Here is a 25,502-nt window from a genome sequence, read left to right as displayed (position 1 = left end):
AGGTGACCGGATGTTTTCAGAAACAGGTGTGGGAAGGACAGCCCTGCCCTAAGTTTTTGTTCTTTCCAGCTCCGGCACGTTCTCTGGTATCTTATCAATACGACTTTAGATCGTAAAAATGGTAAAACGGACCCTTTTAGCTTTTTTTAAACATTGGTACACCTAGATTTTAATTTCAATTCATTTTAAACATCTAAACATACAGAAAGTAGCTTGTGAGGAAAAACAAATACAAAAAAAGAAGGCAAAAAATACAAACGGCATATATTGAAAACAGGCGACGAGGTAGCCCTAAAGGGAGTGGGAAGAAGTACACTTATATTATATTATATTATATTGGTGTTTGCAGCAAGATGCTGCATATCTTCTATAAGTCTGTTGTAGAAAGTGTGATCTCTTCTGCCATCATTTGCTGGGGAAGCAGCATCAGAGCCAGGGACTTTAAAAAGCTCAACAAGCTGATAAAAAAGGCTGGTTCTGTTCTGAGGACTCCTCTGGAACCTCTGGAGATCATTGTGCAGAGAAGGATTCTTCATAAAATGAAGAACATTATGGAGAACCCTGAGCATCCTCTTTATGAGACTGTCCTACAGCAACAGAGTATCTTCAGTCAGAGGCTTCTTCAGATTTGCTGTAAGACGGAGCGCTACAGGAGATCCTTCCTGCCCACAGCCATCAGCATCTACAACGGCTCTTTGAGGAAACCCTCATAATGAGCTGCAACAACATTTAATTTCCCTTTGGGATTAATAAAGTATTTTTGAATTGAATTATATAACCCTACCCCTTCTCTATAAATCAAGAGTAATTATATTAATGAAATGTTAAATAATGACACCAGCCAATGCCCACATTCTACACAGAATATTTAAGTATTTCAAGAGAGATTATATGGTTAAATTAAATGTAGCCTGATATTTAACTGTATTGCTGAAAACTAGAGGATATTTTATTTTGTTATGCATCAAAACTGGTTCAACTGGATTAACCAAATCCAGTTTGTTTATCGGCTTTAATAGATTATTATATATATATATATATATAAATATCTTATATAATAATATTCAATCATCACACTCATCATCAAGAAACAGTAATCAGAACTTATATTACCCCAAAATGTGCAGCATGTTTATCTGTTTTAATTATATGTAATTAAGCTAAATACATCTTATATTATGTATAGAACAGAGTCAGTGAAAAACTCAGCTATGTGACAATTGACCTTAAAAACAAGCAGCGATTTCACAATACTTTGTGCAAAAGGTTTTCTTAACATCAATCATATTTCTGTTATGCATTTCAATGAGCTACAAATGTCACATGCTCCTCACATGTTCAGGCTACCACAACATGCCAGCATCACAGCAGCAATCACCAGAACAGAAATCTTGGCTAAGTTGGAGCCGGACCATCAAACATCACCTGAGTGAATGCATCTACTGGTGTAAAATGTAACTACAGCCACGTGACATTCAGGTAAGAAAAATTACAAACCAGTGTTGCTAAACTTGAATGAATAATAGTTTAAATACTCAACTCAGTCTGCCCTTGTTCCCCATCAGTAACTGGGATCAGGACAAAACTCCCATCAGTTCTTCCTCATCATTGTCCCCAACCCCTTCTGCAGGACTATCACATGTAGCCATAAGTCCCAGGCCCAGCTCTGCCAGCTCCTCGCAGCTCATGTCAGTTGTCACCATGATCTTAGTCTCCAAACGATTGCACAAAGTCCTGTACGAGGGCAGAGGGTAGCCGATCTCCCTGAGGTACTCGTAGCCTTTGGTTCCAACAGCACAGCGAATCTTTCGGGCTTTCAGGATCGTCTCTGGTGACCAGACGGCCCGGCGGGAACGCTTTGTAAGGGACAGAGCTCTGATCTGATCTTCGTACAGAAAGTTCTGAAGACCCTTCTCTATGCGATCGAGCCGATACAGACGCTTCTTCATCTCTTCTGCCTGACAAAGAGAAAAACAGCGTTTGCAGAAGTTATTTTCTGCTCAATTTCTACTCTGATTCAACAACTCAATTCAGTTCCCAAAAACAACAAATGATGTGGAAAAAAATAAAACAGTCCTCCTACCTCCCTTTGTAGTCTTGCAGTGTGCTGCATCTCCAGCTCCAGTTTTTTCTTCAGGAGCTGACACTGCATGCAGGGGTGGTGGTTTTCAGATGTTCTTTCTCCATCCTCTTCTTCAACGCCAGACAGGAGGTTGCGTCTGGCATAGCCATGATCCCCAAGGTTTAGATCCTTTTCTACTAGATTGACAAGAAAACCTCCAAGTAGAACAACAGTGCTGTACTCTAGCACACTTAAAAAGCAATTAACCTCGCAGAGTGGCTGCATATTGTCTTGTTAAGCAGTTTTATCTCTAAAGCATAGTCATGGTTACTCATTTAGAAACTGTTTGGAAAGAGTAAAAGCACTGGATCACAGTGGCTTTTAACTATGATGTTGCACTGTAAGGAACATGCAAATTCTTTGGTTTCTTTTTAAGTTTCATTGTCAAAAGGGCAACTGCAGTTTGGCCATTAGAGGTCAGACAACAACATTTTTATACATTATCTACAATTTTCTTTTCAAAATGATACTCAATCGATCGTCATTTATTCAGATGTCTGTCAGACACAAAACTGCTAAATATGCATTACTCTTTTTACCTAAATCTTTAGACACATTTCTTTGTGTTTTAAAATAAACACAATATAAATTGTGTACAATGAAATTGTAAAAATAAACGTATTAAACAAAAACAAATGTGTGTTTTTGGTTATTTCGGTCTTTGGTAGAAACTAAGCCAAAAATAAAAAGAGAATGTTGAGAAGAAGCAGGATGTAATCACATATTCACTATGCAAAGCTTGAATATGTAAACTTTTCTCAACATCCCACAAACAAATCCTCAAACAATTTTAAATAATTAAATCGAAACCAATATTGGCATAATAACTCCAAAAGAATACTGGATCTAGCAGAATTTACCAGCAGCCCATAAGAGCCTAAAAATAAAATCATCTGCAGTAGTATAATCCAACAGTGAGAAATTAAAAAAATATTCATTTCAGTACATTTATTTGGTGGGGAAAAATCCCAGATTAATATTTAAAAAAAATAGAAATAAAATAAATCACAGGTGGCACTATTCTTTGTCTTTCTGGGTTGGAGCAGACAGAGAGAGAAATGTATGACCGTTTCTCTTTAGACAACCAGTAGAGTGCATCAGATTTGTATTTATTATGTTTCTTCATCTCATTTAACCAAACCACATGATTCTAGTTAAGGTCCAAGTAGAGTTTGAAAAACTCCACGTTTATGTTTTTTTTTTCTTTTTCTGGCATCACTCTCAAACAACTATTTGAAATGTAGAAATACATTCTAGTGGTTGCCAAGGAAACCCCCCAGAATGCCATTCATTGCTATCGTTGTCCAACAGAGAGCTTTGGACATTTTTGATCCACCCTGACCATCCAGCCCACTGTACGTATATTATTGTAGAACCCAATCCTGCAGTCAAATGACATCTGCTTTATAACTGCAGTCGCTTTCAATTAAATTCTGCATCATTTTAAATAATAATAATAGTAATAGTAATCTTAGTTGAAGGCCACAACCAACCTCAGGCTCCAGTATCTCACATTACAAACCCAGTCATACTTTTAGGTCTGTCTCACCAAAGTTATGCTTGCATTTCCATAATGGGATAGATGGTCTTATGACAGTATGTCTTGCATTTTATTGAATCTTTTTCTTGTTTAATTCAATTCAAATTCAAAAATACTTTATTAATCCCAAAGGGAAATTAAATGTTGTTATAGCTCATATTATGAAGGTTTCTTCAAAGAGCCGTTGTAGATGCTGATGGCTGTGGGCAGGAAGGATCTCCTGTAGCGCTCCGTCTTACAGCAGATCTGAAGAAGCCTCTGACTGAAGACACTCTGTTGCTGTAGGACAGTCTCATGAAGAGGATGCTCAGGGTTCTCCATAATGTTCTTCATTTTATGAATAATCCATCTTTCCACAATGATCTCCAGAGGTTCCAGAGGAGTCCCCAGAACAGAGCCAGCCTTCATTATCAGCTTGTTGAGCTTTTTTAAGTCCCTGGCTCTGATGCTGCTTTCCCAGCAGATGATGGCAGAAGAGATCACACTTTCCACAACAGACTTATAGAAGATATGCAGCATCTTGCTGCAAACACCAAAGGACCTAAGCTTCCTCAAGAAGTACAGTCTGCTCTGTCCCTTCTTGTAGATGGCTTCACAGTTGCATCTCAACTCTAGTCTGTTGTCCAGGTGAACACCGAGGTATTTATACTCCTCCACCACCTCCACTTCTTCTCCCATGATGGAAATAGTTTTTGACTTATTCCTGTTTCTCTTAAAATCTACAATCATCTCCTTTGTTTTAGTCACGTTCAAGATGAGATGATTGTTTCCACACCATGCCACAAAGCGGTCCACCACCTTCCTGTACTCATCTTCTTGTCCATCTCTGATCCGCCCCACGACTGCAGAATCGTCCGAGTATTTCTGCAGATGACAGGAGTCTGTCTTGTACTGGAAGTCTGAGGTGTACAGAGTGAAAAGGAATGGTGAGAGTACAGTCCCCTGTGGTGCTCCTGTGCTGCTGACTACCTGGTTAGACTCACAACCCTTCAGTCTCACAAACTGTGGTCTGTTTGTCAGGTAGTCTTTGATCCAGGAGATTGTTGAGGCCTCCACCTGAGTCTTCTGGAGTTTCTAACAAAGCAAATCAAGTTGGATTGTATTAAATGCACTGGAGAAATCAAAGAACATGATCCTCACAGTGCTGCTGGCTTTGTCCAGATGACAGTGGGTTTGTTGAAGCAGGTGTATGATGGCATCTTCAACTCCAACTCCACAGCGATAAGCAAACTGAAGGGGTTCCTGATGGTTTACTGTTTGCTTACTCAGGTGGGCCAACAGGAGTCTCTCTAGGACCTTCATGATGTGAGATGTCAGGGCAACAGGTCTATAGTCATGGAGGACTGATGGGTGAGTTTTCTTTGGTACCGGAACAAGACAGGAGGTCTTCCACAACACCGGAACCTTCTTCTGGGCCAGGCTAAGGTTGAAGAGGTGCTGCAGAATCCCACAGAGCTGCTCTGCACAGACCTTCAGGACTCTAGGGCTGACACCATCTGGACCTGCAGCTTTATTCTGATTCAGTCTCCAGTTGCATCTTCACTTGACTTCTTGAGACACACAGGTGGAAGGGGGAAGCAAAGGAAGCATCAGTATCTTCTGATATGGTTGAAGGCAAACATGTAGAAGCAGAAGGGTCTAGGGTTGAGGTTGAAGATAAAACATTTGAGTTGTTACTGGACAGCTGTGGGTCAAAGGAGGGTGAGATGTCTGTTTGGCTGTGAGCAGGAGAGGAAGATGTTGAGCTTGTTTCTGAACTGAACCTATTGAAGAATGTGTTCAGTTCAATTCAATTTAAAAATACTTTATTAATCCCAAAGGGAAATTAAATGTTATTGTAGCTCATTAAAAAAGTAACAGAGCTACTCCAACCTGCTCCCACCTTGAGCGGCGCAATTCTATTATTTTCATTGACTCTGTCCAGACCTTCATTGGTCTGATCATCCTTCTGCTTGAAGCCTGTGATCTTCTTCATCCCTGTCCACACATATCTGATATTGTTTTGCTGGAGCTTGCTCTCCAGCTTCCTCTTGTACACCTCCTTGGTGTCTCTTATCTTGACTTTAAATTGCTTCTGTATACTCCTCAATAATTCTCTGTCTCCCTCTCTAAAGGCTCTTTTTTTTTTGTTAAGCAGGTCCTTCAGGTCACTGGTGATCCAAGGTTTGTTATTGGGGAAGCATCTCACGGTTCTGGTGGGGATGATGTTATCCACACAGAAGTTTATATAGTCGGTTACACACTCAGTCATGGCATTGATGTCCTCTCCATATGGCTGGCACAGTGCGTCCCAGTCTGTAGCCTCAAAACAATCTTGCAGAGCTTCTTCAGCTTCCTGTGACCATTTTCTCACAGTCCTCTTTATTACAGGTTGCCTCTGAACAAGGGGCTTATATTTCGAGCAGAGAAAAACAAGATTGTGATCTGATTTGCCAAGAAGAGGTCTTGCTGTAGAGATGTATGAGTCCTTGACATTTACATAAAACAAATCCAACGTTTTGTTTTCTCTGGCAGACGTTGGAAGTGTAGCAGAGAGTGAGGCATGGTTAAAATCACCAGAAATTGCCACAAACTCATTGGGGTTTTATGTCTGTAGCTTAGCAACAACTGAGCCAATGGCATCACATGCAATGTCGGCAACAGCGGAAGGTGGAACGTAAACTGTTGCCAAAATAACACTGGTGAACTCTCTGGGTAAATAATATGGACGAAAACTTACTGCCAACAGTTCAATATCTGGACTGCAGAGACGACACTTCACAGTAACATGTCCTGGATGACACCATCTGTTGTTCACAAGTACTGCCAGTCCACCTCCTTTACATTTGCCGCTCCTCTTTAAATCTCTGTCTGCTCGTATGGTTAAAAAGTCCGGCAGAAAGACACTGGAGTCAAGGATACAATCCTGCAGCCATGTCTCAGTAAAACACATAATACTGTATTCCCAGTACTCTGGCTGGGTCCTTTGTAGGGCTTGGAGTTCATCCAACTAGTTTCCCAACAATCTCACATTACCCATCATAATCGACGGAAGAGATGGTTTGAACTTCCACCTTCTCTCTCTTCTCTTAGCTCCTGCTCTGGATCCACAGCGTCTCCTTTTCAACTCATCAGGGATTTGGGGTTATAGTTAAAGTATTATTTGAGCTTTTGAGATCTTAATCAGCTGCTCCTGGTTGTAAGAAACAACCCCGTTGCCATGGCAATGCATAATAACAAATGTCCAAAAGTAGAAAAGTATTAGGAAAAATCCTCCAAGCTGCACAGCATCCGACACCGGAGAGGACAGTCGTCCAAACAAAAAAAATCAACTGTATCCACCACAAGAGGAAGAGTTCCCAAAAAAGGTTCAATCAGATAAGAAAGTAACAGAGCTACTCCAACCTGCTGCCACCTTGAGCAGCGCAATTCTAGAATTCTTTATTATTTTTGCCAGTGACCATGAGTGCCCTGAAAGACACCTGTAAATAAAATATATTATTGATATTATAATAATCCATGTTCAGCCTAGGGGCCAGTGGCTAAGAAAAAAAAATCCACTTTAATTAAAGAATTATTTAGAAATGTTAAATTTGAAAGAATCCTTATGGAGTACCAGCAATTTTGACATTAGTGATTTTGTAAAAATCTTTATTTTTTACAAAATTAACAAATTTATATTAAAAGCTTAAATACTAAATATTTACAGTGAGCCTATGGTAAAAAAAAAAATATATATATATTTTTACAGATCTCTATTATAGGTGTGAACAAATTTGTCTGGATTCTGTGTGCTTTTGCCGTTACAGCACACCATTTAATAAGACAGGGGCAAGAGAAATACCTGGCTCGGGTTTCAGTGGTAGCAGGATGTATGGAGAGGTGACTGCTGGGAAAGGAGGGTCCCCCACATGGAAAAGAGTGGGGATGGCATTGGGCTTTAGCTTTTTACCACCAGCTGCAGATCTGGCGATTTCTTCAAACTGGCTTTCCTCAAAGTGGTCCTTGTGGAGAGACATAACAGAAACAGCGTTAACATCCAATGTAGTGTAAAATAAACAGGGTTATATATTCCACATATGAACGCACTATCCTGAGGTTATTTCAGAGATTGCCGAACACTTTCGTTAAAAGTCCAGTAACACGGGAACCTGCCAGCGCTGTTACCTGACAGAGTCTGGAGTGAGGAGTGGGCTCAAAGTCACGTCGGCAGTTCACCACCCATTTCTTCTTCCGCACAGGGTCTTTAGGGAACCTGAACAGCTGTTTGCCTATGCTGGTTGAATTGGAGCAGTTTGGAGCGGAGCAGCCCCCCATTATACTCAGTGGAAAAAAAACCGACAAAACAAAAATGTAGCAAGCTCAGCTGGGATTTTTTTAAACCATGACTTTTGGCTCACAGCTTTCACGCAATAAATACGGGATAAAGCTACGTTCAAAGTAAATGTTAGCTCGTTGTAAGTATAATGGCAGCCGACAATATGTTAGCGTAAAGATCTCCTATAGCAATTTTAAAACACTTTATTTGGCGTAAAATATTAAGGAGTTTGTTTGAGCCAAAATGGCGAACGGTTCCTAGATGTTTAAGTCCATTGACGTAGTTTTCACGCGTGTCATCAAAAATGCCTGACTGAAAACATTCATGAATGAAGTCAAATATAATACAGTTGATGTGAAATAAAAAAATTTTAATAAGACACATTTTTAAATGTCTATTTTTACACGAATATTTCAGGTATTTTGTTTGAGAATCTAGCGCTTTTATCTTCATTTGCAGTCATGCGACATTTCAACCACCAGCAATTATTTTATCAGAAGCCTGGGAAGCACGCTGAAATGTTTACGGTTGAGCTGATGCTAGCAGTGGACTCGGAAATAAGAACCCAGTGAAGATTATGACTTCATAACAACTATATAAAGCAGTTATTTAGCTAAAAATGACAAAGTTAATCGCTTAAGACGAGAAAACCAATCTCTGAGTTAGTTTCGTGTGTTAACGGAACTTCCATGTAACCGTTGGTAACTGTGAGGAAAACGTTTCAGCTACAAAGTTTAAAGCAAACATGTCATCCTCGGTAATAGTTCCTGTAATTGATGTCCAAAGTAATAATTTCAAGGAGCTCTGGCCAGCACTGGTGGTTGCCATTAAAACGTCATCCTTCATTGCGCTCGACACGGTAGGTGTGGCTCTGATCTGTGGTTGCTTTCTCATCATGTGTGGCTCAGTTGGAAGAAGTAACATCTTCTGTGTTGCTGCAGGAGCTGAGTGGTCTGGGAAACAGAAAGTCCTTGCTGGCTGAGTGAGTACAAATATCATAGAATAAAACAATGCACACAGTTATTGTTTCTCTGACTGCTTCCGGTTGTGTTTCAGATCTATAGAGGACAGATATAAAGCAATATGTCATGCTGCTCGCTCCCGCTCCATCATTTCCCTGGGGATTGCGTGTTACAAGAAGTTGGACCACAAGGTACCACTTTTTACCAGATATTATATATTACCATGTATATTGTTCACATTTTGTCAGGTTGCAATCAGACCAACAGGAAGTAGTGTATAATTGTTAATCAAAAGACAAATGTTACATGGTTTTTAATATTTACAAATAAAAATCAAATAGGTGTGATGTGCAATGTATTATCAATTGGAATTTTGTCTGGACTTTGACTTGGCCACTCTAACACATGGATATGCTTTGATTAAATAGGATAATAGGTCTGGGTATATGTTTAGGGTCATTGTCCTGCTGGAAGGTGAACCTCATTCCCAGTCTTAAATATTTTTGTAGCTTCTTACATATTTTCATTCAATAATACCATGTATATGCTCCATGAATCTTCCTATCTGCTCTGACCTTTCTCTGTCCCTGCTGAAGAAAAATATCCCCACAGCCTGATGCTGCTATCACCATGTTTCACCATGGATGGGAAGTGTGGTTTTCCACCACACATAGTGTATTGCATGGATGCCAAAAAGTTTAATTTTGGTCACATCTGACCAGAGCACTTTCATTCATATTTGTTGTGTCCAATACATGGCCTAAAAAAGTGCAGGTGGGAGTTGGTATGGCTTTCATTCAAACATGGCTTTGTTTTTGCCACCCTACTATGAAGGCCAGATTAGTGGTGTGCACAATTTATAGTTATGTCAACAGATTATCTCACCTAAGCTATGGATCTTTCGAGCTCCTCCAGAGTTATCTTAGGCCTCTTGGCTGCTTCTCTAAATAATGTTCCCCTTGCCCCATCGTTCAATTTGGGAGGACAGAGTCTTTTTTTGATTATGAGTTGATAAGAGAGATATTTAAAGCTTGGGACACTGTTTTAAAACCTAACCCTCCTTTAAATGTTTCCCCAAAGTTCTGCCTGTCCTCTCTGCTGTGTTATTTGGTCTTAGTTATGCTTTTTGTTCACTAATGTTATCTAAAAATCTCTGAGGCCTTCACAGAATAGTTGGATTTATACTGAGATTCATTTAGACACAGCCGGACTATATAATTAGTAGGCGACACCTGAACGTAATTAGTTGCTTTAAATTGTGCATTTCTATTTCAGTATCTTTTATTTAGGCGTATTGGAGTAAACGGGTTCTTATTATAAATGCAGGCCTCACTTTTTAGATTTGTAAATAAACAAATAAACTGAACTTTTTAGTTGTTTTATTTCTACTTCACATTTTTATACATCTTTTTGTTGGTCTCTCACAAAAGAAAATTCAAATAAAATTCATAACATTTTTTGGTTGGATAGTTAAAAAATGTGACAAAAGTCCGTGTAATTAATTTAGCAAGGGGCTATATTAGCAACAGATGTTTGCATGTTCATTGACTGCACAAAGTATGTATTCCAGCTGTGAGGTGTCTTTTTTTTCTTTGTCAGCCTCCAGACTCTTACCTGGTCCAGGTGTATAACCTCACCCTGCTGTGTTCAGAGGAGTACATCATAGAGCCCCAGTCAGTCCAGTTCCTGGTGCAGCATGGGTTTGACTTTAACAAGCAATACAGCAATGGAATCCCTTACTGCAAGGGCAACAATAAGGTGATGATGATTCTGCTGTCCCGTCTGAACCCACTTGCAAATTGGCTCTGCTCAGCTGCGTCTGTAGTAACTGTCTTATATCAGATGTCGTTTGACTTGCTTTAAGTGCTCTGTTGTACTGTTTCACGTCTGTAAGGGAGGTTCAGATGATCGTGGGGTCCACATCCGAGCTTTGTTTACTGAGCTGCTGCGCGCCAGGAAGCCCCTGGTGCTACACAACGGCCTCATCGACATGGCCTTCCTTTACCAGGTACAAAGAGCCGTGTCTCTGTTTCATTTAAACTCCTGAAACATGAGGTCGTGTATCGCCTCCAAATATTTTTGTCACCATTTAAAAAAAAACAAACATGAACTATTGACTGAAAACATATACATGTTAATGAAACTGATTCTTTACTCTCTTTTAGGATTTAAAAAAAACATGCCCATCATCATTATGTATGATTCTGTACTGTTAACGTCTGATCATTACACCTTGTTAAGCTTGCTGATAGATGTTTTTTTAATGCTCTCTTGAAACGTTTGTGTTTTTGGAAGAGTTTTTATGCTCACCTCCCTGAGCGGCTGGCCACCTTCACCGCCGACCTGTCTGAGATGTTTCCTGCTGGCGTTTACGACACCAAATATGTGACAGAATTTGAGCTCCGGCTGACTGCCTCATATCTTGAATATGCATATAAGAAATGGTGAGCTCAGGTTTATAGCGTGTTACAGCAGTTTGTTTTTAATTTATTGTATAGTTTGTGGATCTGAATCGATTGGAAGGAGTTTCCACATTGAATCTGTTCACAGTAACATGGTGATGCTCTGCAAAACTGATTAATACTAATACTAAACATGTCTGCATTGAAGACATACCTTAACAGTAACTCTGACCAGCATTTTACTACAAAATAATATATATATTTTCTTTTTTCATATCATCAGTAAGCTGGAAAACAGTCGTTGTGTCACGTCTGACTCACCCGGACCTCATATCCACATAGAATTTTGTCAGTATGTGGGTCACTTGTCCACGTATATTGACTACAGAGAGTGTCCGGCTGTGCCAACCATAGAAGGACAGACGGACATCTGCCAGCGCTTCTCAGTAGGTTTCACTGACTTCCAGCAATCTTTTTCCTTGAACAACGTTACGGTTTTACTCCTAAAAATTCCCCAAATGTTTGCATTGTTTACTATCAGAACAGGCTTGCTTACATAATTCCTTGCAAAATAATTTATAGTGATAGATTTCTTTTATTATATTGAGATTTTATATGATAGACCAAAACATAAAGTTGTGCATAATTGTGAAAGGATGGAAAATGATACATGGCTTTAACGAAAAAATGTTTTTCTACAAATAATAATCGGAAAAGTGTGGCATGCATTTGCATTCAGCCCCCTTAACCCCTGAAAGAAATCCAGTGCAACTAACTTCCTTCAGATGTAAAAAAAAAAAGTTGTATTTTTGTCGTATAATCACGTACTCAAAGTCAAGCAACCATTAAAGAAGTTTTTCTGGTTAGATGAGACCAAAATTAAACGTATTGCATGCAAAACTCTGCGTGCTGTGAAAACTAACTCTGCCCATCCACTGTAAAACATGGTGGCTGCAGCGTCATGCTGTGGGGGTGCTTTTCTTCTGCAGGGACACATTGCAGTTGATAGGAAGATTGGTGGATGGGGTAATCCTGAAAGAAAACCTGTTAAAAGCTGCAAAAAACTTGAGAATGAGACGGAGGTTCAGGATCCAGCAGAACCACTCAAACACACAGCCACAGCTACAAAGGAATGGTTTGGATCAATGCATGTTCACATGTTGAAACGGCCTAGTTAATGTCTAGACAAAATCCAGTTGAGAATGTTTCGCAAAACCTGGTGTTAAGATGCATTTAATCTAATCTCAGTTTATACTATTTGATAGTGCTGGGTGATAAGACAATACATATCATGGGGACGATAGAAAAGTGTCTATTGTGCTACTTCTCTTCTATCGTTTCTAACATAATTTTATCAATTATTCAAGCAAATATTTCATAAAGTAGGCTACGATGAATGTATTAGTGTTGTCACTTTGCATACACCCAGTTTATATATGTGATAAACAAGAATAAAAATTGGTTTTTCGCAAAGAAGCTCTGTCTTGTGGTTTTGCGACATGACGCTGCTTTACGTTACGTGACTCACACGCTGGTTTGCGACATGCTTTACGTTATTTAACTCATGAGTGCTGAAAGATAGAGGGACCAGAGGCTGAAGTGTCAAACCCGGGGTTGCAACAAACAGAGACAGGTACGCAGGCAGCCCAAGAAGAAGTACTTTTACCAAAAATGGGGGTACGTCTGTGATTTGGATACATTTTGGGTTCAAGAAGCTGCTAATGCAGCTCTACTTCTGCCTCATCTGTTGTCATTTGATACACATTTATTGCTGCACTAAAATGTATTTTTCTCATTTGTGACAGTTCAGTTAAATGTTACGGAGCCCGCGAGGGGACATGGGGGAATTTTTTTTCTTTTGCGTTTCCACGCATTACCTTTGCGTTTGCGCGCAATAGTCTTTACGTTATCTCACAATACTTTGTTGGAGAGTTTCCAAACTAGATAACTGCAAAAATGGAACAAACACTACACCCGTTTTTGAGATTTATTGAGTTTTACTTTGAAATTGGCCTTAAATAAAAGGATTTTCAATCAGACTTAAAGATAGTTATTGTCCACAAGCTGTCAAACTGCTGAACTCTGGACAATAATACTGCATGAAACCACATCGGTGACACTTTATTCGCTGATTGCTGCTGCATGATGTGTACTTTTTTTTGCACGCCATTAGTGCCTTTGTTTTTATGGTGAGTTGAACGGTTCTTCTTATCCTAAGCATTTAATGACATTGTTGACTGCATGTGAACCTGCATATGACAAATAAACCATAACGATGCCATATCATGTTGTTTGTTTTGTGAGCAGTTTGTCATCTGTGCTGCTGTTCCAAAATGCACAGCTTTTCTCAAGGTGATTAACAACTTTTGCAAGCGATCGCAAAAGTATTGCGTGGGGACGCAAAAGAAAAAAAAATCCCCCACGTCCCCTCGCGGGCTCCGTAAAATGTCACTTTAAAATAAAGTTGGAAAAAAGTAAGCAATGATATTATTTTGTCATATTTTTCAGAGAATAACAGAAAAATTGGGGGTATATCGTGATATATATCATTATTGTGATATAAAATAGTCTTTATCGTAATATATGATTTTTTTCCATATCGCCAAGCACTACTATTTGGAAAAAAAATGGGCAAAAATTTCAGTTCGTAGTTTAGCAAAATGGTAGAGATACTGTGGCTGTATCATGACAAAGTGTTTTAAGGTTCAGGGGTGTATATACTTTTTCAAGACGCTGTACAAAATAGTATTTGTGTGTACCTTTCAAGTTGTTTTTCCACTTATTTATTTCATGAATGGGTTTGAAAAATAAAATGTCTTTCAATGATTTGACTATTTTGAAATGGAAAACAACCTTTCAGTTCATACTAATGCAGGTCTACTAATGACTGCCCCATCCTTGTTTCTGTTTTTCCACCCGGCAGGCTTTCGGCTGGTGTCCGAATGGCACCAAGTGCCCATTATCCCACGATACCGACCTGATCATCCTACAGGATGAGAAATGCAAGGAAGACAAAAGGAAGAAGCGGAAGAGACGGAGAGAGAAAAAAGGTGGATTAGATACAGCAGAGGACTGCTCCATCTTGGATGGCGTCCCACAGAATAAAATTCCAAACATGGAAGTGGATAAGGAAGAAGCAGCAGGTGACCAGCAAGAGACGCATGAAAAATCATGCTCTGAAGGTGTGCCTCAAATGGGCACTGATCAAATAGATGAAAGGCAGAGCATGAAAAGTGACGACAAGGAAAACGGAGCGAGTGAAGACAAAACAGACACCAGAGTCTCTGTCACCACAGCCAAAAGTGCTGAAGGAAGCTCAGGAGAAGGTACTGATGTCCATTCTGCTGAGGCCGATGTTCAGACGAAGAAGAAGGCTGATGCAGGATCACATCGGGCGGGGTTTGATGCTTATATGACAGGATACATCTTTGCCTACTCGTGCACCCTCGCCAAGAAGGAAGAGGCTGGGGTGGGAGAAATCGACAGGGAGTCGGAGCAGTCCTGGCTCCCCACCTGTATCAATAGGATCTATCTCAGTGGCAAAGCAGCTCCTCTCAATGTGGTGAAAAGCACCTTCTCCAAATCATCCAAGGCCCACATTCAGAAGATGGAAATGGTGTGGAGGGAGAAGATTTAGCACAGTTTCTTTATACATCAGGTCTGTCATTTTATCTCACGAAAGATGAGGTTGGTGGTTATACTTTTATTTTGGCAGCTGTTGGTTGGATTTGTGTAAAACAAAAAAAGAAATGTAGATATCTGAGACTGGGCAGATGTAAAAGTCTTATTGATCCAGCCTAAATACTGATTAAGCCCAGATCAGTCAGTTAATCAATTTATGTTAATGAAAATTAGAGCTGATCTTGCTTTATCCATCACCATTTGCTGTAAGCAGTTACAATTTTGAAAATAAATCAAAGTTGATCAGCAGTTTGTATGTTTTTCTATTCCTGCTCTATTCCCTAAACAGTATCTGTTGAGACAGAACATGGCCTCACTTATCAAATAACATTTAAAATCCAGCTGCCAACCCAATTAATTATCTGACCTTTGACTTGAAATAGGTTGTTTGGTTTCCATGGTTACCACAATGCAGATTTTGTACTTCACCGTTTGTGTTGGCAATTAAAAGCTTATGAACAATTCTGTGACGTGTTATTGTTGTCTCATTGGGTCTAAACGAATCATATGAACAAAAGATGCAGAACAGCAGCAGGGAAGCTTTGGAACATGACCTGAGCTATGCTAGCAGCCGCCCACTAGGGGGTGATAAATCAAAGACTGGTTGCTGCTGTATCTGTAATGATAAAAGGAAGAAGATGTCTTTCTGTTGGTGGTATCGGCTGGTGTAATAGCGCTTATGGTCCATTCAGTGAATGAACCTTCTTGTAGTGGCAATATTTAAGGACAGACGTAACAATTTAGTCCAGGTTAGCTTGTTTGTAGCCGTTTACAGCGTCTAAATGAGAGGACGTTAGACGGCTGTATTGCTTTTAGAAATGGCTGCCGATGAAATTGACTACAATATTGTGTTTCCAGATGCAGGCACATCAGGTGAGCGCGGTTTCATGGTACTGATACACACCTCCGTGTATGTAAACCCACGCAGTAACTATTCCGCAAAGGCGCTGGGTCTTTGCTCTCGTTGCTGCGGCCGCTCATCGGTCGTGTTAAAGCGCTGCTGTGTTGTCTTGTTTTCAGAGAGACACTGGCAGGGGACAAAGGAGCCAGTTGTAATCCTGTTGGGCTGGGCTGGTTGCAAGGACAAACACCTCTCCAAGTACAGCTCCATCTACAATGACAAGGTCAGAACCAGACCAAATAAAATCACAGCAGATTGTGGATTTATTCCAGTAAAGATGCCACCAAGAAGTGTTATTTATTTTTTTTTTTCATCAGCAAATGCACACTGACACTAAAAACAAAAGCACAAATGGATGATGGAAGTGTGGGTTTCTACTGCAGGATTTGCCAGAGTACAAAGTTTTTAAATGTACGTGGAAAAGAAAAAAAAATGTGTTTATTTGATGTGATGACATCACAACAGGCACTAGAATCCATCTGATCATCCTACATTACCTAAGACTTTTGGCAGATTTTAACATAGACTCTGGAGCACGCAGCATGACATTGATCATCATCTAAAGTTTAAATGGAGCAAACCAGTTCATATTCCTGTTTGAATTTTTACATTCGATTGGTTGCTGTCCATATTCTGCACTCCAGAAATGAGTAAGCGCAGCGTTCTGCTTCTATCACCCAATAAATAGTTTTCTACCAGTACAGAGTCACTAGATGCAGTTTGAATTCATGTTACTGAACCTTACCTGAACAGCTTCTCTCACTCTGACTGCTGAGCGATGGGCTTTTTCCTCACCTCTTCTTTTTGGTGTAAACTGGAATTGTAGTGATACAGATGGTATAGGCTGTAATGTGAGTATGTATGTCTGGGTAACATTTTCATCAGTAGGCGAAGTAGCATTTCTGCAAAAGGGACTTGAAAATCATCTCAGTGAAGGGCACCAAACCGATCATATGGTCCTCTTCACAAAGATCTTCCTTGTGTCCAGGCAGTGTTCTCCCATGCAGCTCCAACGTTTCGATGCTGCAGTGAAGAATACAAGTAAACACCTTTTTAAAAGAAGAATTGGTTTGAAAAACAGCAAATACATTTGAGGTAAAACAGAAATTAATCCACTGAAAAGACCTGAGATGCTTATACCTTATGTGATGTCACCAGAGGCAAGTGTAGGTACAAGCTTGTTTTTGGAAAGGTGGAGTTCATCTTGATTAAATAAACTTTTACTGCAGAATTCAAACACTAACAGAAAACTGACCATGACATGTTGTTCAGTAGGTGACAAACTATCCAAAGTTAGTACATATTTCTGAAATGTCTGACCGGTAGCTTTGAAATTGCAGTGACATCAAAGAAAACGCAAACCTGCCTGCTAACAATCAACGTTATTCTTATTTGGTTTCCTCCTCTTTTCAGGGATGCGTCACCATTCGCTACACTGCTCCTCTGAAGACCGTCTTCATCTCTGAGACGTTTGGCTACAAGGAGCTGAGCAGCACTGCCCTCAAGCTGCTGGAGATCCTCTACGACTACGAAGTGGAGAACAGCCCCGTCTTCTTCCACGTCTTCAGTAACGGCGGCTTCATGCTCTACCGTTACATTGTGGAGCTGCTGCACAGCGACAAACAGTTCAGCTCGCTTCGTGTGGTCGGGGCGGTGGTGGACAGCGCCCCAGGTAGTGGAAACATCCGAGGTGCCCTGCGTGCACTTACAGCTACCCTGGGGTCCAAAATAAGCCCTCTTTTAAAGTACATCCTCCTGACACTTTTCGCAGTGAGCGTTTTCCTCCTGCGAATTGTGCTGTACCCAATGACAAAGTTCATCCATAAAAACCACTATGATGCGGTGCGAGATAGGCCGCCCGCCTGGCCCCACCTTCTCCTGTACTCTAATGCGGACCAGGTGATCAGGCACAGGGACATCGAGCTTTTTATGGAGAGTGTGTCAAAGAAGGGCGTCCCTGTGCAAAGCTGTGATTTTACCTCCAGCGCCCATGTCTGTCATTTCCGTGATTTCCCTGAGCAGTACGCTCGCTTGTGTCGCGACTTCCTGGTGGTTTGCATGAAGGAGTCGGAAGGACCCGAAATAAAAAAGAGACATCATGTTCAGAGTCAGTGAAACGTTACTACGCAGTCCTCTAGAGTTTGACGAAAAATGAAAAACTCTAAGTAATATGACAACTTACAGTTTTTGTACCTGCAGTGGTTTAAAAAATCAAAGGAATTGTAACACCTTCTTCTCCTAACTTCAGCTAGATTTCAGGTTTTAGTCCCAGTGCCCTGAAAGGGAATGTTCCATTTGTGTGTCTACTCTGAATTTGTTTTAACAACTTAGTTGAAATGGGTGGGTATGGATAACATCAGAAATATCATGGTTTCACAATATATTCACATAGAGATTTAAAACAAACATCTATACCATGATCGGATTGCTTTACCTGCTGTTAAAATAAGATAACACTAATAATTACAGTTATAACTGTTATCCATCACATTTACAGGGGAAGTAGAATATAGAAAAATAATTTCAGTAAATGAATTCAAAAAATGGGCCTACATGGTGGTAGCACTGTTGCCTTGCAGCAAGAAGGTCCTGGGTTCGATTTCCGGCCGGGGTCTTTCTGTATGGAGTCCTGCATGCATGTTCTCCCCGTGCATGCGTGGGTTCTCACCGGGTTCTCCAGCTTCCTCCCACAGTCCAAAGACATGCCTGTTAGGTTAATTGGTCTCTCTAAATTGCCCTTAGGTGTGTGAATGAGTGTGTGTTTGGTTGTTTGTGTGTTGCCCTGCGATGGACTGGTGACCTGTCCAGGATGTGCCCCGCCTCCCCCCCATAGACTGCTGGAGATGGGCACCAGCTCCCCCACGACCCACTATGGAACAAGCGGTAGAAAATGACTGACTGAATTCAAAACGTGAAATTTTATATCTTACTCTTAGAGTTGACATTGGCACAAATGGGCTTCTGATTTTAGGATAATACCTGGTGGTGTTTATTGGGATGACGATAAAAGGGACAACAAAAATGAATCAGTATTTACCGATACATCTGCACACATTCATTAGTCCTTTCAAAATAACGTGCACATTATCATAGAAGATTCTTCAGTTATAGTAAGTATGGTAACTGTACGGCTAAAAACCACAATAGTTACATTCAACCACATTTTCAAATGTATATGGATGCTCTCAATGGAACCAACAGGAAAAGTTGGCAAACATCTTCAGTTCAGTTTATCGTAAACATGAATCTTTTCACTGAATGTTTTTTATTTAGTTTTTGCTTATAATGATAAATGGTATGGTAATTGTCCACTACTAGAACAGAGGGATGTATTTTAGGCATTTGTGTCTGTTTATTTCGATGAATATGGCCTACAGCTGATAAAAACCCACAATTCTGAAAATAGTACTTTGGCCCCCTGAGCAAGAATCCAGGCCCTTTTCCCCTTAGCCCAGCTATGACCTTTCTTAGTGGCTTAGCACAAAGGGAAGGGACCGTTGTAGCCGATGTCCTGGATATTTCCACGTGGTTGTTTTTCAAGCTCTGACTGCAGCTGCAATCCACGCCTTGTGATTCTCCCCCAAACTCTTGAAATAGCCTTGCTTCAGTAAACTCTGTTTTTTGTGTGCTTCTTTTTTTCCTCCCACTTTTTCCTTCCACTCAACTTTCCATCAACATGCATGGATGCAGCACTGAGTGAACACGCCGCCTCTTGAACAATAACTTTTTGTGACTTACCCTCGATGATGTTAATGACTTTATAGTAGACCACTGTCAAGTCGACAGTCTTCCTTATGTATTTTGTTATTAGAAAATATTCAAATTTCCAAGAGACCACACTTTGGCTTTAAAAGCTGTAAACTATTAATATCAAGAAGATCTGAAAAATAAATGCTTGAAGCATATCCCTCTGTGTGTAAGGAAGCTATAAGATTCACCTTTCATATGGAATTAGTGAAATGAACTTTTTATTCAGATCCAGTTGTACTGTTATTTTGATTTAAAGAGCAAGGCTTGAGCAAAGACATGGAATAAACACATTCTGCTCTTTACAGAGTAACACAGGTATGATAATCTGAAATCTTTTCAGGTATCCGGCCTGCAGTCAGCTGCTTGGCATCTGGTGATTGCAGCTAGCCAACTGCAGTCTTAAAAGAGAAGGGTAATCCTCCGTTAGTTTTCATTAAAGACTGCTTGTGATCTTTATGACCAGAAATATCCAAGCAGCCAAATCTGGCTTTCTTGTAGCCTTTTTTCAGCCAGCTGACCAGCAGCAGTTGTGGAAGGGACATACAGAAAACTGTGGTCCCCCAGACAGTTCCTCTGGCATTCATTTAAGAAGCGTCTAACCTTAGGAATGCTGTGGCAACATTTTTTTTTCTCTGTGATTTAGAAACGTTTTAATATATTACCAGTTACCGGCCCATGCTTACTCGGCATACGCTGTAACTCTTATGCTGTTTTATGGGTCTTCCTCCAAGCTGTTTTGTACTACCTAAACACTCTTTTCAGATTAGGTGCAACAAGCATTTGAGATGCACATGAAAATCTAACCTTAAGTCTTTTAGGGTAATTTAGTGTTGTGAAATGTGATGCATTGTACATTAAGAGTAGTCAGTCTGAGACAGATCTGACTTTGTATTCTGTTCTGTCTATTTATGAAATGTAATTTATTATAAGGGTGCTTTTAAGAAGGATAACTGTCATATAAAGTGATTAATGTGATTTGTCGCTGCCTTAGAGAACAAATAGGTGTCCAAATCAAATTAAGCTGGCCTAATTTGTCAAATAAATTCGATCAAAGGACAAAGCTTAGTGATGATGAATGTATGTGTGAAGCACGACTGATATGTTCATTTTTTTTAACTTATGTGCCTTCAATAAACCAGAATGCTCACAGTAAACTATTTTTAACTGTATTTGACTGTAAGAGGTTTTGCCTTTTTAAGATCAAATTCAGCAGCAAAAAGGGCCTTGTTAATTGGAACAGAGTTGGTTCAAATATTGATACAGGAAAATTAACCTGATCATGATCATTCAGATGTTGGAAACCATTTTATCTATTAAAATGATCAATTTTGTTTATTGGCTCTTTATTGGCTCTCTTTGACACCTTGTTTGTAGTATACAGAACTAGTATACAGTACAATGCTGTAAACAAATGACAGCCTGTGTGTTTCTGACATATGGATATGTAATTACAATTTTAACAATACTCGTAATTTACCAAATATAAATAACCAGTTATATCTGGAAGTTAAAATCTTCTGGGAAGTTTAATTAAAAAAATGGCGTGTCTGATGAGAAATACCTTAGGACACCCTACAATTTCTTCCCCCCTAAAACAGCTAAAATCGCCCACAGGTGAATCACATTGAGAACACCATTCATTACTCAGCATTTTGAAGGAGGTTTGACCTGTTTAAACCTAGATATTTGGTGTGCTCCAGACTGTTGAAGTCAGAGAAACACTGTAATGAGATTAAAAGAGCTGCCTAGAAAAAGAAGACTACACAGGTTTATGAGTTTGGGATTTTAAGAGGTGTCAGAAGAATCTGATGTCAGCCACTGTATTGAAAACTAGAGGAGGATGTTTAAAACAACTGCCAACGTGTCCAGGTCTGGCCATCCAAGCAAGTCCAACCTGAAAGCAGGCAGCAAGATGCTAATTGTAGTCCTCAAAATCCCTAACACTTCATCACAGGATCTACAGCAGATTCCTGCTACTATTATAAAAGTACACAAAGAGACTGCATAAGTTTAACTTCCATGGGAGGTGATGACAGACTGAGCATTGCTCCTTGAAATGTTGAAGGATATCTAGCTACTAATACTGTTACAAGGCTCTTCTTTCATGTAAAATAACATTATTTCTCAATAAACCGCCTGCCTTAATCTCAAATATAATTTTTTTAACTCTTTTATTTCATTTTCAACCATGATAAATGTTTTCATTTATGAAGACTGTTAATTAATTCCCCTGATGGCTCATTGAATGCAGAGTTGGAATCTCCAGTCTTCTGGAAGGACAAAAATAGGAAAATCAATAGTCATATTATCAGGAGATAAAATAGATGGCAATATTGGCATATTTCTTTTGTAAAGTTAAGGGAATTTTCAGCTGATAAACATTTAGCAGAGTAAAAAGCAACAGGAAAATACTTTTGACTTGTAACTTTAAAGAGTGCAGGAAGTTTGCCGTATGTGTTCTGTAGTGCAATCCAGAACAGCTTTCAAAAATTATAATATATGCCTTTAAAACCTACCTACCTATTAAATAAAATTCTGGTTATGGACTCAGCTTAATAAACTGAAATCGTAATGTATGTAAAGAAGACTGAATTTATAAAAAAAAAAATTCAGCTCAGATTAGAGAAACTGCTCCTGTCTGAAGATATTTGTTAGTTTGCGTATAGCTCCCTCTAGTGGACATGTGTTGAAGTTTCCAGTTTAAAATCTACAAGTGTTTTGCTTGATCTCACTCTACCTGGCAATTTAAACTGAAAGAATCTGATGGTTTTTTTTCATGTAAAAATAAATGTGATCATGACAAGTTCACAACAAGCCTTTCTACATCTGTGTTTTCCAGTTTTGGCTCTTTTCTTCACTTGCTGAACAGAAGCCAATTATTTGAATTTAGCCACTTCAGCTACTCTCCATTCATGAGACACATGAGGACTGTTCGAGCTGTGTGTGTCTCTGAAACCAACTAGTGGCGATGGTTGCTGAATGTCTGTGCCCGTCAGATTTTACATTTGGAGGAGCGTGCAGGCTGGCATTTGCTTCTGTTCCAGGTCTGGCACTGGTACTTCATTTATCATGAGGAGCCGCTCGGGGGGAAAATAAGAGAGAGGAAAGTTTACATATCGGCACAGACGGATGAACATTTCTTACTGAACTACACGAGACGAGCCGGAGTCTTTCTGTTATGTATGATGCCTTAAAAATCTGCTTGTTTTTAGAACTGAATCATCACACCTATACAAGAAGGTGTTGTAATTTATTATTGCTTATTTTCAACCATGTAAATACATTATTTCTTAAGTGGAAGTACATAAACATAGCCATAGCCAAACATTTCCCATTTACAATTACTATGTAACACTGAGTGCAGGCCTGTAGAATTGTGCCACTTTCATGTGTAAAAAAATAAACATACACACAGATTTTAGTATCCCACCCAAAATTAACTTTGACACCCCACAAAGCTTTCCTCTAAAAGATACACTATTAGTATTATTAATGTACATTACAGCTTTGATAAAGCAGCATTTACTGTAAATGCTAAATATAACAGTACTGTAACTAATGCAAAAGCAAATAATTATAAGATTTTATTCTGAAATGCCAAAAGCCAAATTACTACAACAAACATATTATGATCATGCGAATCATCATGCAAACTCCCACAACATTGTAGGGTTTAAGCATCAAATGTGGGGTTAATAATTATGTTATTACACAGAAAGTAAAAAGAGGTGGACTTACAGCATAACAACACAACTAAAGAGGGTGATCAGTAGGTCCGAGGGGCATAGCTCATGGGTCTTCATCATACTCTGCCTCAAAATCCAATAGGGGCCTCCTCTGCATGGGTCCACCACCTACAGGGAAGGATGTTCATGTCAGGAGCAATGTGTGTAGAAGCTTGGGGCATTTTGATTCCAGGTTTCATAATCTGGCACTACGGAATTACATTTGTGATTATGGGTAAGATATTTTGCTCACTCAAAATCTCAATTTCAACATCTACAGAACCTCTCAAATTATAGTATAAGAACCTCTGGTGGTACTTGGGCTGTGTCAATTGTGACACATTCTTTGCAGAGTAAATGTTTTAGATCATGGAACAAACATTATCAGGTAACCTTAAGTACCATGGGGCTCATTTGCAGAACAGGCACATAGAAGCTATAACCTTTAACACAGCTGTCCCAGATTCCTGACCCCAGGCCATTTACTGAATGTCTTCCCATTTTCTCTCTGCCATCTTCCTGCCAAGCTACTTTTAATTAAAGGCCACTAGTGCCACAAAACCTTGACAAAAAGAAATACCAGTGAAAATATAAAAAGCAGGTTTCAAACTATGATTTATGTTATTAAGAGAAAGGGGACATCCAAATCAACCTGGTTCTACTTGAACAATTAACTGATCCCTATGATAAATCGTGAATTAGGTGTGATTAACCACGATTCTTTTATTTAATATTAATAGCCACATGTAGACCTGATTACTTTCACATATGGATTTAAGAAATCATTTAAACAGAACCTGTCTGACAACATAAAGCAGACTAATAGATCTCGAAAAGCAACACAGACAGAAACAACGTTATTGACACCTATCAGTCTGGAATGAGTTACAAAGTTATTTGGGACTCCAGCAAACCAGATTGAGAACCATTATTCACAAAGGCAAAAAACAGCGAACAGTGAACCTTCCCAGTAGGAACCGGCCTGCCAAAATTACTGCAAGAGCTAATCAACCAGTTGTTCTGGAGGGCACTTTCACATTTGCATAAAAACATCTTGATGGTTCCCAAAACTTTGGGTAAAATATTCTGTGGGATGATGGGAGAAAAGTGAAACTTTTTAGAAAGTGTGCATTCTGTGAAAATCTGGTGAAAACTAACATAGCATATAAGAAAAAGAATATCATAGTTACAGTCAAACATGGTGGTGGTGGTGTGGTGGTCTGGGCTGCTCTGCTGCTTCAGGACATAGACAGCCTGGCATAATAGATGGAACCATAAATTCTGCTCACTATCCTGCCTTATCTTCGGTTTTTTGAACTTTAACCTCAAGCACACTTGATTATACAGCTGGGCAATGATGTTAAGGTTTTGGATTGGCCCAGGTAAAGCCAAGACTTCAATCGGATTGAGATGTTGCAGCACGACCTTAAACAGGTCATTCATACTGCTTTCATGCTTGATAAATCATCATTTGAAAACTGCCATTTGAATCTAATCAGGTTACCTTTGTCTGATAAATTGTTTGATTAACTGAAACATTTGAAAAACAGAAGAAATCTCTAGGGGAAGAAATACTTCTTCACAGATCTGTGGATCTACAGATTTATTATTGCTGTAAAAAGGATGCCTTATCTGCTTTTGCATGGCACCAATTTGCTTTTATTTAGAGAAAAAACCTTTAAAACATAGAAGGCCATATATAATGGCCACTTAAAATTCTAAAAATAATGAGTTACGAGTTTGGATGGTACAACCAAGATCAGTTAATACCATACCCATGACCTGAACCGACTGTGAACACTTGTAGCTTTCTTGTAACTAAAATGTTTTCCCAAATTAGGATAAAAAAGATGCATCCGTCGTAAGGTTTGCCTGGGTCTATCCTGCACTGCATTTCACACGGATACTCCTGAAGAGGGCAGCATTGGCTCACAGTTTCCACAGTTCAGGTTCTAGGTGAGGCCTTAGCTGGAAATCCAGACAATTAAAGCCATGTTCAGATAATAAATATGTCTTTTTGGGGGATAAAAGTTGGAATCTTCCTTTGTATATTTTTGGGTGCCTTACAATACTGCAAAGTGACAGTCCTTTACTGGTTGCCAACAACACTTTTGCAACCATA

At 39.5% G+C, this 25,502-nt stretch overlaps 3 protein-coding genes across 4 annotated transcripts; 2 read left to right on the top strand and 1 right to left on the bottom strand.

Annotated features, from left to right (window-relative positions):
- Positions 1-1,120: 1,120 nt before the first annotated feature.
- On the bottom strand, positions 1,121-8,254 carry si:ch73-382f3.1 (uncharacterized protein LOC100151273 homolog). 2 transcript variants are annotated; one of them, XM_047368553.1, is made up of 4 exons: positions 7,809-8,254; positions 7,486-7,645; positions 2,084-2,256; positions 1,121-1,958 (listed from the first exon to the last, which is right to left on the bottom strand). In XM_047368553.1, the coding sequence occupies exons 1-4, from the start codon at positions 7,956-7,958 to the stop codon at positions 1,575-1,577; spliced, it is 867 nt and encodes a 288-aa protein (XP_047224509.1). In that variant the 5' UTR covers positions 7,959-8,254; the 3' UTR covers positions 1,121-1,574. The 2 variants fall into 2 exon arrangements, with proteins under 2 accessions (XP_047224509.1, XP_047224508.1); XM_047368552.1 differs by having other exon boundaries at positions 2,084-2,259; positions 7,809-7,963.
- A 428-nt stretch (positions 8,255-8,682) lies between these two features.
- Positions 8,683-15,469, top strand: toe1 (target of EGR1, exonuclease). The gene is made up of 8 exons (XM_047368551.1): positions 8,683-8,818; positions 8,901-8,941; positions 9,016-9,112; positions 10,521-10,679; positions 10,816-10,929; positions 11,217-11,365; positions 11,607-11,769; positions 14,247-15,469. Exons 1-8 carry the CDS (start codon positions 8,705-8,707, stop codon positions 14,958-14,960), a joined length of 1,551 nt encoding a protein of 516 aa, XP_047224507.1. The 5' UTR covers positions 8,683-8,704; the 3' UTR covers positions 14,961-15,469.
- A 65-nt stretch (positions 15,470-15,534) lies between these two features.
- On the top strand, positions 15,535-18,319 carry tmem53 (transmembrane protein 53). The gene is made up of 3 exons (XM_047368554.1): positions 15,535-15,877; positions 16,025-16,128; positions 17,319-18,319. The coding sequence occupies exons 1-3, from the start codon at positions 15,823-15,825 to the stop codon at positions 18,018-18,020; spliced, it is 861 nt and encodes a 286-aa protein (XP_047224510.1). The 5' UTR covers positions 15,535-15,822; the 3' UTR covers positions 18,021-18,319.
- The last annotated feature ends 7,183 nt before the right edge of the window (positions 18,320-25,502 follow it).

The sequence above is a fragment of the Girardinichthys multiradiatus genome, chromosome 6, assembly GCF_021462225.1.
Source record: "Girardinichthys multiradiatus isolate DD_20200921_A chromosome 6, DD_fGirMul_XY1, whole genome shotgun sequence".
Lineage (NCBI taxonomy): Eukaryota > Metazoa > Chordata > Actinopteri > Cyprinodontiformes > Goodeidae > Girardinichthys > Girardinichthys multiradiatus.
The sequence above is the reverse complement of the archived record's forward strand: the minus strand, read 5'-3'. Positions and strand labels throughout refer to the sequence as shown.